At 45.9% G+C, this 16,375-nt stretch overlaps 1 protein-coding gene across 1 annotated transcript; it reads right to left on the reverse strand.

Moving 5' to 3' along the window:
* Window positions 1–1,773: 1,773 nt before the first annotated feature.
* On the reverse strand, window positions 1,774–13,747 carry LOC135093338 (hornerin-like). The gene is made up of 3 exons (XM_063992538.1): window positions 13,686–13,747; window positions 12,083–12,390; window positions 1,774–10,914 (listed from the first exon to the last, which is right to left on the reverse strand). The coding sequence occupies exons 1-3, from the start codon at window positions 13,695–13,697 to the stop codon at window positions 1,983–1,985; spliced, it is 9,252 nt and encodes a 3,083-aa protein (XP_063848608.1). The 5' UTR covers window positions 13,698–13,747; the 3' UTR covers window positions 1,774–1,982.
* Window positions 13,748–16,375: the final 2,628 nt, after the last annotated feature.

A 16,375-nucleotide genomic window follows, 5' to 3' on the forward strand; every position in this document is an offset into this window, starting at 1 on the left:
AGGGTAATCAGGATGGAAAACAATACTAATGCACCTCCATTGTTGACTCCACGTCCTGAGAGAAAATACACACACACACACACACACACACACACACACACACACATACACACGTATGCACCATATAAATCAACACTACAACATGTTACAAGGAGGCTGTTGTGTTAGGTAAAAAGGTAAATAAGGAAAATGAGACTGGGAAGAAGAGTAGGAAGAAGAGGTACTGCGGTTGTAATAACGGTCACAATTATATACGAGTATAGATAAATTACATATAGATTACATATAGACGATGAACTACACATAATAAATAACACAACAGCTACATAGGTAAATAGATAAATATAAGAATACATACAAGCATCCCTAAAATGAAAGGCCTATTAACATACACCATATTAACTACAACAGCAGCAGACAGACACCGAGACGCATGAACAGATCAGAGTCAAGAATAGATGAGTCCACCCTTAACATTCTCCACCTTTTCAGTTTTCTTTCATCCATTGATACTTGTAGAAAATGTCTCTGCCTCATGAACTACTACTATACTATTTTATATATTCTAACTATTCTATACTATTTCAAAACTCTCGCGCCTTCTTATTTGTAACTTACCCGCTCAGAGTATAATTGAAACTGTAAGGTCCAGTAGATCTACTCAGCTTCTGTTACTGCATTTATCAGCGCCTGGTGGAAGATTTTATAGTTTTCAAGGGTGTTTTCGTGTTTCCAGTGATAGTTCAACAAGGTTTTTGCATTAGTTGGAGAAGCATCAAGAGAACTCGACTAATTATCTCTGTTGTCTTTGAAAATCGTCCTTGTGGAAGTTTAAAGCGCCTAATTCTTTCACTGTAATACCCATCAATTCACAGGCTCCAGTATAGTAAAAAAGTGGGGGAATGTATTTTTCAAACGTTACAGCGCCTACCTCGATTACTTTCAGCAGGTTCTAGTGAAAGGTATGACGGTTTTTAAAGGTGTTTTCGTGATTCTAGTGATGTTAACTAGGATCTTGTATCATCGGCGGGGAAAAAACATAATGAGAACTAATTAATCCTCTCTCTGGCCTTTCAAAATCTTGCTTGTGAGAGAGAGCCCGAAGCGTTTTTTCAGCACCTAAAAGCGTCAACACAAAGTCTTGACGAACACCTACACTAAAAACAAGAGAATTACGAGTATAAGATTTTCAGTCAAGCCATTATTAAAAGCAGCCGAAAGCGAAAAAAAATAAAAATGTCTCAAAGAATGCCACAGAGTGGTTTATAATGATGGAATGATGTGCCAAGCGGCATTGAAGGGTTAGGAATACGAGTGAAGTGTTGCAGCAGCTTAATTGATGACTGCCGACGCCACTCTTGCCACAGTTAACAAGCTTATTTTTCACGTTATGAATTTCCTAACTCAGTGACAGGTTGGCCTTGGCTCTCATTGATATGCCCAGCCCCATGAGATCCTCAACCTTAGCCTTTCATTCCATAATCCTGTCATTATGATTGTTGAAATGTACAAGTATTCTCTTTCGTGCTTACTGTCCTTTCATCACGCACCCTCGAGCCACAGCGACCCATGTTTTTTTTTTTTTTTTCTTTTCTTACAATACTTTTTCTTACATTTCACCTTCCTGTATGTCCTGCTGTATAATGATGGCAGCCACTAATCTTACGTAATTCATAAAGCCTTCCTTTCTTTCTTCTTATGATAGTCCTGCTTGTTACTCAGAACATTACTCGCTATCCTGATCCTGTTAATATACAAGTACAAACTACACAATTTCTTTAAAGGTTTATTTACAACAAAGTCAACAGCGCGTGTACGTATTACAAATTAACGTGTGGTGGGTTTCCCCGGCAGGTTAGTACAGCAATCCAAACAGAACACATTATAATGCAGCATTGCCTCAGAATCAGTGCCAGCAACTAGTTTGTACTCTCATCCCTTCAGCCAAACACTTCCCCCGCGACCTTGTGCGGGGTGTTCGGTCACTGGTGAGTGAGAGGACGAGCCAGCACTACAGCGACGTTCCCACCCTTGTGGCTGCCGCTTCTTCTCAAACTGTGTTTCCTCAAGTTGACAGAAGAAGACTGAGAGAATCCACTCTTGCTGGTACCAAATCTGTGCGTGGTTAATGGCTGCCCCTGCAGGACGAAGCTCCCAGGATTTCTGACCGTCAAGAGACCCCCATCGGCATTGGCTTGACTTTGCTGTGATGAAAGCTTGAGGCTAGAACTTGGCCGCCTATCAGAAAATGAGGCTTCAAGTTTTGCAGCTTGTACTGGTATAAACGCTGGTGCCTCTGCTGGTGCGGAAGTAAGACTCTGCTGGATTTTTCTCGCCTGACTATCAACACCGGACGATGAGTGACGAGAGAGGCTCCCTAGTGACGTGATGGGGCGAGAGAGGCTCCCTAATGACGTGATGGGAGAGACGCGGACGATAGAGGGCGGACGAGAATCTACATGTACGCCTCCTTTCCCTTGAGACGTCACTGTGCCTCTGTGAAACTGCTGAGATCCACCGCTGTGACTGTTAGTGCTGCTGCTGCTTCCGTGGGACGATTTGAAATTGAAGCGGTGAGTGGCAAATGAAGAACCATTATGTCCAAAATTACGAGTGACTCCCGAACCTCTTTGTCCCCCGAGAATAGCAGCAACACTCCTGTCTGCAGCGGAAGACCTCGAGCTTGTTTCAGAGGGAAGTGAAGACGATTTCCTGAAATGCTGAGTGGAAGTGCTAAAGCCACCTTCATTAGTAGGTTTGAGCATACCGAGTAACACGCTGGGTCCTGATGTAAGTGAACCAGGGACAGAGGAACTAGAGGAATGGTGAGACACTGAGGCACCATTAAATTTTTGCACGTTTTGTCTTCCAGAAGTGTGTGACTGAATGTGTCTGAAAGCCGCACCGGATGACGACACCACACCACTGACGGAGTTCACACCAGCGCCTTGTGCCGCGCTGCCGGACACAAAGCCTGACCCTTGTGATTCCTGGCCAGCTCTGTCTAGGGAAGCCACTCTAGACCCGGAGGTGGAGCCTGCATTGGAGCTTACAGAAAACTGAGACCCGAAAGAATTTTGTGAGTGCGATGATTGCGTATGTGACTTACGCACTGGTGAACCCTGAAGTTTTTGCACTACACTGAAACCAGAAGTAGATGACCCAGAATTTACACCAGAATGTCTCCTCTCACCAAAACTTTGCGACACTTGCTGACCACGAGACTGCCCTTGCTGTGCTCCACCCCTCGCCAGGACCACTGACAAGCCCTCATTCTGGCCAGTCGTCACCTCAAAGCCCGGCACAGACAAGAAGGTGGACGGGACCTGAGTGAGACCATGTAATGAATCCTGTCGGCCTCCTAACCCTGGTGGTCCTTCTGGGTGTCGTGGGATGGATGAACCAGATGAACCAGATGAACCAGATAAACTAGAAGAACCAGATGTAATTGATAAGACTCGTGTGCCGGGCTTATCTATTACAACTGGCGAACCAAGTGGATCAGTTAAATCAGGCGAACCAGAAACATCAGGTGAAGTAGATTTATCATTAGTACCAGGCGAAACGAAGCCAGGTGAACCACTTATACCATGTGAAACAGATGAACCAATACTATCAGATGAATCCGTTGAACCAGCTACACTAGCAGAACCACTCAAACCAAGTGTACTATGAACATCAACAGAACCAGAAATACCAAACGAACCAGAACAGTCAGATGAAGTACCAGATGAAACTACACCAGGTGAATCAGGTACCTCCGATGAACCAGCAGGACGCAAGATGTGTGAACCTTGTATCTCAGCTGAACCAGCGGCAGGAGAAGGAGTGAGATGCTGTGAACCCAGTAGAACACCAGTCTGTTCAGAACCATGAGAACTGGAGGACGAGAGCTGTGAACCGGTGGACTGGAGTGAGTTTGGTGAGCCAGTTGAATGAAGTGTGATGGGCGGGCCAACTGGAGAAAGCATAGCGGAGGGCTGGAGTTCAACAGTCGCGTCTTCGGAAGTTATCTGAGTGTCTGGTGTGAGTCTTGTTGATGAACTAGAGGTTGTGTCAGATCGTACTTGAAAGGCTGTTTGTTGGTTCTGTCCTTGAACCCGTTCCTGACGTGTGTCTCCGTGTGCCAGAACCACTGCTACGTTCCCTCCCACTTCAGCTGCACCAGGGGAACCAGAAGCACCGCTTGAACCAATTGAACTAGAGGTACCGTGAGAAACAGAGGAGTCAAGTGAACTAGAAATACCACTGAATGAACCAGAAGTACTGCCTGAACCATGACCAAATGAACTTGAAGTATCTTGAGAAACAGAAGAGTCAAGTGAACCAGAAACACCACTGAATGAACCAAAAGAACTGCCTGAACCATGCCCAAATGAGCCAGAAGTACCTTGAGAAACAGAAGAGTCAAGTGAACCAGAAATACCACTGAATGAACCAGAAGTACTGCCTGAACCATGACCAAATGAACTTGAAGTATCTTGAGAAACAGAAGAGTCAAGTGAACCAGAAATACCACTGAATGAACCAGAAGTACTGCCTGAACCATGACCAAATGAACTTGAAGTATCTTGAGAAACAGAAGAGTCAAGTGAACCAGAAATACCACTGAGTGAACCAGAAAAACTGCCTGAACCATGCCCAAATGAGCTAGAAGTACCTTGAGAAACAGAAGAATCAAGTGAACCAGGAATATTTAGTGAGTCTGCATTACTGAGTGAACCAGATGTGTCAGATAAAACTTGTGAACCGTGAGGAATGGATGAATCTGATGTGACAAGTGAACCTGGTGAACCAATTGTATTGGGCGCATCAGAACCAGAAGTATTGAGTGTTTTAAGTGTGTGAGATGAACTGAGTGAGCTAGAACCATCAGGTGAACCAGCTGCATCAAGTGAACCGAGAGTACTAAGTGAACCAGAAGAGCCAGTGTGTTGTAGTAGAACAGCAGAACCAGTCGTATCTTGCAAGCTAGATGAACCAGATGAGTGAACCGTGTGAGATGATGTAGTACCAGTACCAGATGAACTTAAGGAATGTAATTCCGGTGAACCAGCAGTAGATGCATCAGACACATCAGATGAACCACGTGTCCCAACAGAATCTGTGTGATGCTGTGAGCCAAGCACCACAGATGAACCAGAATCACTAGAACCAGACACACCTGCTACTGCATCCGTGGCACTGGTTAAGTCTTGTGAACCGGGCTTACTAAGTGAACCGCTAGGAAGATTAGATGTATCTGACGAAGAAATGGAGCCAGATGAACCAGATTTACTTAGGAAACTTTGTGAGCGAACCTGCCCTTGTGCTCCGCCACGCGCCAGAACCACTGACGGGTTCTCGTCCTGTCCACTGCCTACTTTCAAGAACAGAGACGATGAAGAAGTGGATGTGGATTGAACAGAACCAGGTAGTGACTCCTGGCGAGCCTCTAACCCTTCATTTTCAGTGTGCTGTGAACCAAACAAACCATGAGAGTGTTGTCCGACAGGTGTATCAGTTAAGGAGACAGATGAACCAGTTAATGTAGGTGAACCAGGTATGTCAGGAGTTACAGGTGAACCTAATATAGCAGGAAAATCAGGTGAAGAGTTAGGCGAACCGGGTATGCCTAATGTACTTGATACTGGAGGTGAACCAGATGAACCATGAATACCTGACGCACTATCGGATGAGTCAGAAACATCAACTGAACCAGAAAGACTTTGTGAACCACGTGTTTCTATTAAAACAGGTGAAAATGTACCACTGGTGTCAGGAGAACCAAAGACTGCATTGGGGTCAGGAGTAATATCTGAACTAGGCGAACCACTTGAACCAGGTGCACTGGGAACAGGTAAGTCTGAAGTACTAGGTGAGTTAGGTCCCCCAGTTGAACCGAAAGTACCTTGTGAATGAGATGATGTAGCGGATGAACCAGCAGAGCTTTGTGAACCAGATGCACCTTCAACAAAACTCGAATCAGACACAGTAGATAAGTCAAATGAACCGAAAGTACCTCGTGAATCAGATGTAGCAGATGAATCAACAGAGCCTTGTGAACCAGATGCACCTTCAACAAAACTCGAACCAGACGCACCTGTTGAGTCAAATGAACCAGAAACAAGAGAATCAGACGTTACAGATGAACCGAATGTACCTGATGAAGTTACAGAACTATGTGTACTGGACGAACCGAGAGAAGTAGACGATAGAGATGAACCAGGAACACCAACCACCGGTAGTGAATCAACTGAACCAGCTGCGTTAGGTGAACCCGATGATTTAGAGCCAACAGGTGAGCCAGCAGGTGAGTTGAATGGAGACGGATGCAGTGAAGGAGATGTATTGGATGAAGGCTGGAAGCCAGGAGAGTTGGCAGGGCGAAGGGAGGCGTGTGGGGCCCTCGAGTGCGTGTAATAAGGAAGGTGCACGTGATAGAAGTCTATGGGGTAAAGCATGTGGTAAATGCCTTGTGGATCACGCGTTCTGAGTGCTTCAACTGAACCGTAAGGAAATTGTAATCCATAAAAGCCGAACGGCACTTGTGAACCAAAGAAACCATAGGGATCCCTAGAACCGAGGGAGCTAAACTGATGGGTTAGAAAAGAGCCTGAAGGGCCCTGTGGATTAGGTGAACCGGAGAGAGTTTGTAAGCCAGGTAAACCAGATGGACGTTGAGAGCTGAATGAATCTGAAGACTGCTGCGAAGCAGATGAGTCAGTCTGTGCCACCGCTTGCTTGTCAGATGAAGTAAGGGAAGTCACAGAACCGCCGCCAAAAGAAGTCAGTCTATCATCACTATCTGAAGCAACTGATAAAGAACCAGAAATAGAACCAGAGGCACCATGGCTTTCTGCTGCTGAACCCTGCACAGTGGATGAAGAAACTGTGACATCAGACTTAGAATCAGTAGAGGATGCTGAAGAGAATCGTGAATGAGAATCTATTGAATCTGAGGGGGAGTCAATGGGACGCTCAGAATTAAAAGTTTGCGTCGCCACACCAAGGGAAGTCTGGGAACCTGACACAGAATCAACACTAGATTCACCAGATGTTCCTACCGACGTCCCAGAGGTAACGGTAGCAGTTCCTACAGGAGTTTCGGGGACTACAGATGTTCCAGTCCCTGCCGTAAGTCCAACAGATGACTGAGAATGAGATGAGACTGATGTTCCCGACTCGAAACCAGTTAAGGACGATCCAGACCCTGTCTTTTCATTCTCAGTCTGTCCTATTTGTGCTCCATCTCCAGCCAGGACCACTGAGAGGTCACCGTGCTGTCCACTGGTTGCCTCTGAGCCTGATACAGTCGAGGAGGTGGACAGGGACTGAGTGGAGCCAAATGATGACACAGTACTTTGAGAGTCTGTTGATTCCTCCAAGTTTTGTGAGTCAAGTGTGCCTGCAGAATGATCTGTACTAAGTGTACCAACAGGATGATGAGTACCAGGTATGCTAACTGAACCAGCTGAACTATGCACATCAGATTGGAAAGGTATACTCTGTGAATCAGAGGAATCCTGAGAAACAGAGGAACCAGAAGACTCTTGTGATCCGAATGAGTCAGTAGACTGTTGTTGTTGTGAACCAAATGAAACAGAAGATTGATGTGAACTAGACAAGCCAAAAGATAGTTGTGAACCAGATGAAACACTGGATTGTTCTGTATCAGATGAAACTGCAGATTGCTGTGATCCAGATGAACCAAACTCCTGTTGTGAACTAGATGAACCTAACTCTTGTTCTGAACCAGATAAACCAACAGACTGCCGGGAATCAGATACATCAGTAGCCTGTTGTGAATCAGATGAACCAGTAGCCTGTTGTGAACCAAGTGAACTCAAAGAATGTTGGGAGCCGGATGAACCAAAGGACTGCTGTGACTCAAAGGAACCAGAAGGCTGACGGGAATCAGATGAACTGAAAGACTGGTGTAAACCGGACGAACCAGAGGACTGCTGTGACCCAGATGAACCAGAAGACTCCTGAGAGACCGAGGAACCAAAACGATGTTCTGAACCAGATGACCCAAAGGAGTGCTGTAAACCTGATGTATCTACAGACTGTTCAGAACCAGCTGAACCAAAGGAATGCTGCGAGACAGATGAATCAAAAGATTGTTGAGAACCAGAACTAGAAGACTGTGACTCAAGAGAACCAGAAGAATGCTGGGAACCAAATGAGGCAGACGAATCAGAGGACTGCTGTGTGTCTGATAAACCAGATGAACCAAAGGAATGTTGTACACCTACTGAACCAGATGAATCAGAGGACTGTTGTGTGCTCCCTGACGAACCAGAGAATTGCTGTGAACCAGATGATCCAGAGGATTGTTCTATATCTGATGAACCAGAGAAATGTGATGCATCAGATGAACCAGAGGACTGTTGTGTGCTCCCTGATGAACCAAAGGAGTGAGATGAACCAAATGAACTAGAAGAATGTTGTGTGCCTGATGAACCAGAGAAGTGTGATGAGCCAGACGAACCAGAAGACTGTTCTGTACCCGATGAGCCAGAGAAATGTGATGAACCAGATGAACCAAAGGATACTTGTTCGTTGAATGAACCAGAGAGGTGTGAACCAGATGAATCAGAAGATTGTTGTGTGTCTGTTGAACCAGAGATATGTTGCGAACCCGACAAACCAGAGGACTGTTGTACACCTAATGAACCAGAGAGGTTTTGCGTACCAGACGAATCAGAGTGTTGTGTGCCTGATGAACCAGAGGCCTGTTGTACACCTAATGAACCAGAGATGTGCTGTAAACCAGACGAACCAGAGGACTGTTGTGTGCCTGATGAACCAGAGAATCTATGTGTACCAGATGAACCAGAGGACTGTTCTGTAGCCGATGAACCAGAGGAATGAGATGAACCAGACGAACCAGAGGAATGTTGTGTGTTTAATGAACCAGAGAAGTGTGATGAACCAGACGAACCAGAGGACTGTTCTGTAGCCGATGAACCAGAGGAATGTGATGAACCAGACGAACCAGAGGACTGTTGTGTGTCTAATGAACCAGAGAAGTGTGATGAACCAGACGAACCAGAGGACTGTTCTGTAGCTGATGAACCAGAGAAATGTGATGAACCAGACGAACCAGAGGATTGTTGTGTGTCTAATGAACCAGAGAAGTGTGATGAACCAGACGAACTAGATGACTGTTGTGTGTCTAATGAATCAGAGGAATGGGATGAACCAGACGAACCAGAGGACTGTCGTGTACCTGATGAACCAGAGAATCGATGTGAACCTGATGACCCAAAGGACTGCTCTGTACCTGATGAACCAGATAAGTGTGATGAACCAGATGAACTTGAGGACTGTTGTGTGCCTGGTAAACTAGAGAAGTGTGATGAACCAGACGAACCAGAGGACTGTTCTGTAGCCGATGAACCAGAGAAATGTGATGAACCAGACGAACCAGAGGACTGTTGTGTGTTTAATGAATCAGAGAAGTGTGATGAACCAGACGAACCAGATGACTGTTGTGTGCCTGATAAACCAGAGGAATGGGATGAACCAGACGAACCAGAGGACTGTCGTGCGCCTGATGAACCAGAGAATCGATGTGAACCTGATGACCCAAAGGACTGCTCTGTACCTGATGAACCAGATAAGTGTGATGAACCAGATGAACTTGAGGACTGCTGTGTGCCTGGTGAACCAGAGAACTGTGATGAACCAGATAAACTAGAGGACTCATGTACGCTTAGTGAACCAGAGGACTGTGAACCAGATGACCCAGGGGACTGTTCTGTACCCAATGAACCAGAAAAGTGTGAACCAGATGAACCAGAGGATTGCTGCGTGCTTGATGAACCAGAGAAGTGTGTTGAACCTAATGAACCAGAAGATTGTTGTACACCTAATGAACCAGAAGAACCACGGGACTGTTGTGTCCTCCCTGATGAACCAGAGAATCGATGTGAACCAAATGACGAACCAGAGACGTCTTGTGAACGAGACGAACCAGACGAGTGTTGTGTATTCAATGAACCAGAAACGTGTTGTGAACCAGATGAACCAGAGAATTGTTGTGTGCTCCCTGACAAACCAGAGACTCGCTGTGAACCAGATGAACCAGAGGACTGATGTGTGCGTCCTGATGATCCAGAAAAGTGCGATGAACCAAGTGAACCACCCTGTGTATTCAGTGAACTAGAGAAATGCGATGAACCAGATGAACCAAAAGACTGTTGTCCGCCTCCTGATGAACCAGAAAATTGTGATGAGCCAGACGAACCAGAGGACTGTTGTACACCTAATGAACCAGAGGAGTGTGAACCTGAAGAACCAGAAGACTGTTGTGTGCTCCCTGATGAACCAGAGAAGTGTTGTGAACCAAGAGAACCAGAGGACTCTTGTTTCCTAGACGAAATTGAAAATCTATGTAATCCCAGTGAACCAGAATTAGACTGTTGGGATCTAACAGAACCAGAGGATTGCTGTAAACCAGATGACCCAGAGAACCCTTGTGAACCAGTCGAGTTAGTAAGTTGTGAACCAGCCGAGCCATGGGTATTACGTGAACCGGCGGAACCAGAGGACTGAGATGAGGTCAGTGATCCGGAAGAGTGCTGTGAGGTGAATGGACCAGGCGGCAACCGTGAACCTAGTGAACCAGACGAGCTGGAGGTGTGCTGTGGGCGGATTGTACCAACTTTCTGCTGTGGAGTTTCAGTTCTACACGCAGTAGAGGTTCCGTCGCCCTCAGCACAGCCGCTGCCGTCACCTTCACTGGGGGACTTCTTAGCGCTGCCCTGAAGATGATTGAAGGTCCTCGCTGGAGAGCGTGAGTCTTCTGAGATCGGGAGCGTCTTAGAAGTGGAGGAAGACGACCCGCTGCGGTGGATGGTTGGCCTGAAGCCTAGTTTGTCAGCCACGTACTTCACAGTGAAGGTCTCCCCGTTAGGTGCTTTCCATCTGTTGAATCAATGGGACTTAAGCCTTCACTCCCCAGCAAGGATGCAAGAAAGCTCAGATAGGTCTTCAGGGAAGGTACTCCCTCAGAATTTGCCAATTACAGGTGTGTTATCTCATCAGTCTTTTGAAATCAGAGAGTTTGTAAAGACTGTATTTGTAAAAGATGTGTTTGAATTAGATGTTCCATATTATATATTTAGGAATCGTGAGAGCTTCAATAATCATCACAGCATATTTGATCATTTTTCAAGTATGAGAGCTATAAGGCTGTGTATCGGAGCAAATGGATGTTTGCATGGGTATTTTTGGAAATCAGACCACGACACTCGCAGAGGGAGCTGCAGTGAAAGCCTCGGTGCTTTTTGAGTATAATCAAAACTGTTTTTTTTCAAGAATAGAGATAAAATCAAACCATAATTCAAAATAAAGAGAAAACGCCGATTCCGTCATGCAGATTTTTCATGCAGGTATTAGTATAGTTCCGTTGCAAAAACACACACACCCCATACACACAGTGAGGAACAATATCGCTGGTTGCAAGCTCCAGTGTGGTCCTTAACTACAAAATGTGTTTTTGCGCGTCTTCAAAGTTAGTAGCGTCACAAGCAGACCAAGGCTAGGCGGTGCAGTAAGGAGTTATGAGCAAATTTGAAAAAGCACATAAAACAAGCAGATTAAAGCACAAAGAGTGGTCAGAAAACTTGTTTAATACATGAAAGAGACCCCATATTAAAGTTGTCTGTATTGTGAAAAATGCGAGAGAAAATGTGGAGATCTAATGATGAAAGGATTGGAGGATAGGACATGAATGCAGAATAAAAGACACGTTGGTTAAATGGTCAGAGGAAATTAAGTCTTCCAAGCAGAAGCATTAACACCTAGAATGATTGAGACAAAAGTAGTGACAAGAAAGAGTATCCATTAAAGCGAAGGTACACTGGAGAGAGAGAGAAAAAAAAATAGAGAGAACATAATAACATCACCCAAACTCAAATCCTCCATCTAAGATCTGAGGCGCATCCTGAGTAAGACCATGGGAGATTCACAACACTTAAAGCTTCCCGCCACTCACGGCCACAGGAAAAGAAAGGAATGGAAGGGAAGGGAAGAGACACAAGACCAAGGCAATCCAGGCACTTTCAATATTACTTAATGAGTGTTGACTTACGAATAGCTTCCCTGGACGGCAGACTCTCCCCCTGGCTTGCCCGCCGAGAACTCCTGGTGGTGGATGGAGCCAGCCTGTATGTTGAACCTTTCTTTCAGGGTGTCTCTCTCAGCGTGCGCGACACCATCAGTGCGGTGGGCGTTCTCAGGGGGATTGTTGGTGCCTTCAGTGTGAGTGTGGGCGTGGTCGACATCTTCATGGTTATGGTGGTCGTCGTGGTGGTGGTCATGGTCGTTGTTGTGGTTGTGGTGCTGCAGACCGTCTAGTTTAGCAGCCGCGCACACCCCCAGCAGAACCGCAAGTACCACCTGAGGAGAGAACACTCATGAAACATGCTAATTTGTACCGACACATCACTATCCATTTGTTCCCACACCAGCCCATTCATATCATGTCCTCACCCCATCCACTGGCAGACCCTTGATAGATGAACTGAACAGAATCAATAGTCAGGTTGTTAGTGTCGTGTCATTGCGGAGTTTTAAAGATCAGACAAATTTATGAATGAGAATGATAGGCGAAAATAGGCAGGTATGTTTAGTACAGGATCTGCCACGTGTAGGCTTAATGGCTTCTTACGTCTTCCTTTATTTTCTCCACACCACTCATGTTATGTCCCTACACCACTCATGTTATGTCCCCACACTCCACACCCCATCCTTGTATTTCTCACATTGGAACAAAGCCCGCCCACTCAATACCCTTCATTGTCACTGTCAAGGACACAGTAAACTGGCACCGTTACGAATCTCCCGACCCTGAAGGCTTGTGAAGTGGAAAATTGTTGTGAATGAGAAGAACTATAAGATTGTTGTGACTGAAATGAGCCAGATTATCAAACGCCACTGATATTTCCTCCCACAGCCATGCACTGCCCGTCACACCCCAGTGCCACTTGTCACCATTGTCATCAGCCATCACTGTCATTACATCTACTGGCTTTCTCAGTCAGTGTTAGTTAGTCACTGTTTATCTATCAATATTACTTATTTTCACTGTCTACCTGTCAGTGTTAGTTACTGACTGCCTGTCTGCCAATATTACTATATTACTTATTTTTACAGTCTACCCTTGTCAGAGTTAGTCACTGCCTATCTTTTATTATTAATCAGTCTCTTCCCATCACTGTCGTTACCTCAGCCACTGCCCATCACCATCAGTCACCAGTAGAGGCAATACACAACCACACACCAAACCTACCATCATCACTATCACAATCAGTGTACATCACCGTTTGCCGCTGTCACCACCACAAACACTGCCTGTCACTGTCACCATCCCTTCTAAAGCAACAGTCAGCTACGGTCACTGTCATTACCTAAACCATCGCCTATATCTATCACTATCAGTCACTGCATGTCGTTATATCAAGCACAGACGCTGCTTTGTACTTTCACTAACACTGCACCACATTACCACCACAACCTCTCAAGTGTAATACAACATACGTCCACTGCATTATTGTCACAACCACACTGCTGCAGGCACGATCATCACTCCCTCCCAGCGTTGGCGCCACATCCCGCACCGCACAACACTCTCCGCCTTACCGCGTGGTGCTCCCTCCGGCGTCTCACTCAGAGTACACCACCAAGAGACTTACAGCGGTCCGCATCCTGCCTGTGTGGCGTCGGTCGTCTCTCTGACACGGAAGCCTCCCAACGCTCGCTTTTATACCTGGCTCCTGTCCCTTCTCTCGCCTCTCATCTCCTCCCTCGCACCGCCTATATTTTCCTTCCTTTTCTCCCTCTCCCACCATTAATCCTCCCTATTTATTCCATTCCATCCTCTTTTTTTTTTTTTTCGTTCTCCAATGGCATTCATTCTTATCCCAATCAGTCGTGGTCTGCCGCTTTGCACTTAACGCTCGTCCTCCACCCATTGTCCTTCCTTGACCTTCCTGTAGGACGCGGCTAACACCCTCCCAGCTTCGTCCCGCGCACCAAGGCGTTCTTTGTAAGCCTTCCCACCCTCTGTGACCCCCGCGCATGAGGAGCAGCGAAAGTGAGGCGCCGCAGCCACTTTTCCTGCCCTGCTCGGGTCACTGCCTTGGTTCAGGACTACATATGCGCGGTGTCACTCGCCACGCCCTCCCCTCCCCTCGACACTCAGAACTCGATCGGTAACAGGTCCGGATTCTCAAACGTGTCTGTCTCATCTCGATAACTTTTCACAGGCTGTAGCTGAATTTTCTGTAGTTTTCACAAGGGTGTTTTTGATTCTAGTGATAATTTAACAAGGATTCTGCACCACTAATGGGGAAAATAACCCAAAAGAACCTGACTAATCATCTCTGTGGCCTTTAAAAATATTCCCGATAAGAGAGTGAAGTGATTAAGAATACGAGTCTGAGGTTCAGTCGGCCCCCTCCCCCGCAAGTTGATCCGCGTTCCTCATGGCCCAAGGATTCCAGTCCGTACTTTCATTATCAAGGGAAAGTTGTATTTACGATCGTTTGGTTTATTCCGCAAGATATTCTGAAGACATTTACACCACGCACGCTTTTATATTGTTTGGTAGTTCTTTTACTTACATTCCTCATTCTCTTTTTTTTTCTATGCCTCCACATCCTCTACACTACTCACTGCAAGAGATGTACTAGCAGGATAGTAAAAGTGAAGAGCCATCGCCCTTACTATCCTACACCTCGAATTTTACATTAAACAGAGCGGCTTATCATGTACTGCCTCGTAATGGCCAACAAGTCTGCTACTGTTTGATTTTTCTCTGTGTTCCTTTGTGTTTCTTTGTTCCTGTTCGCTTCTGAACCCTCCTGTACCTGCACGCTGGGAATCCCTGGCTAACAAACCGGAATAATCTTTGCTTGCTCTCTCCTGTACTTTCTAATGCCAACAAAGGATGAAATGATACTTCCTTGAGGCAAATCATAAGTGCTAACTTGTATATACTCCTCTGGTAACACTCAGCGTCCAGACAATGATGATAAACAGGAGGAATGACACCTGAGATTTTTCCCCAAAGCCGCCCGTGCCGCCCTTATCTCCTCCACACACGAGTTTTACCTCTTTTTTCTCCATTGTTAACCTGAGGACCTCCTTACACTGAGATTTACACATTTCCTTGACCTCAGAAATCTAGTGTACAGTAAATACATATGATTACAGATTGCCTCTTTTACTCTGACCTATATATATTCTTTTTTTTCAGGTCTAATAATGAAATTACCTGGTGTAAGTTTAGAATATTGCAAGGAAAGGAAGACGAGGAAGGAAGACAGGGAGATAAAAATGAAAGGGAGAGTGAAAGAATGAACGGCAAGTACAAAAATGAAAAGGAATGACAGAAGAGAAGAGTAGCAGAAGAGAAAGATGAAGGAGGAGAAAGAAAAGGAGGAGGAACAGAAAGAGGAAGACTGGTAGAATAGAAAAGGAGACAGCAAAAAAAGAAAAAAGCAAAAAGAAAAGAGTAGGAAAGAGGAAGGAGAGGGCGAAGAAGAGGAAGGACTAGTTCAAACTCCCCTTATTGTCTATGTCTATAATTTCCCTCACTAAAATCGCCAACAGTTACAACAAATGCAACACAGTGTTATTATCAGCCAGAGGGATAAGACGGGACGATGCAGTGAGCCAGGTTAACATTACTAGAGAAGCCCTGAGGTGTTGGTCAGTGGGAGGACTTTCTTAGGCTTAATAGTGTTGCACGGCTAAGCGAGGGACGGCAGGGTGATGTAGTACAACGACCACCACCAACTCCACCACCACCACCACCACTCCAGAGGTCTACAAGGAAGGTGGTTGGGATCGGAGAGGAAGGAATGCAAATCGATTCTTTTGTCAAAGGCATTCAGAGGTTAATCCTGTCCCATAGCGAGGCATGGCGACGACAGGTGGATAGACAGAGAGATAGGCAGAGAGACGGGTAGCCAAGATGTAGTCTCGTTAAGAAAGTATTCATTATAAAGCCCAGTGGGAAATGCTATACGCGAACTAGGAAATACTGTACTTTTTCATAGGCAACAATTACTGAGCTATAAATCACGGTTCCGTTCTCGTAGACTCATAGATAAGCAGAGAGAGAGAGAGAGAGAGAGAGAGAGAGAGAGAGAGAGAGAGAGAGAGAGAGAGAGAGAGAGAGAGAGAGAGAGAGAACCTAAGACGCCACGCCACACGACCAGCGATAGGCTTAACTTTTTTTTCTCCCCAGCCTTGTATCACTCGCTAAGCCTCACACGCCCTGCCGCCCTGACCCCCTGCCACGCCCCCCAGACACCCGAGCCCCTCCACCACCAAGCAGAGGACTGTGCACGCCATATTCAGGCTTGGTGACCGACCC

Source organism: Scylla paramamosain, chromosome 42, assembly GCF_035594125.1.
Source record: "Scylla paramamosain isolate STU-SP2022 chromosome 42, ASM3559412v1, whole genome shotgun sequence".
Classification (NCBI taxonomy): Eukaryota; Metazoa; Arthropoda; class Malacostraca; order Decapoda; family Portunidae; genus Scylla; species Scylla paramamosain.

Excerpts from the sequence above, each read along its gene's own strand:
- LOC135093338 (XM_063992538.1), bottom strand. Across the intron at positions 10,915-12,082 it reads GCCGTCCAGGGAAGCTATTC|ATGGAAAGCACCTAACGGGG; the intron begins GTAAGTCAACAC and ends TTGATTCAACAG.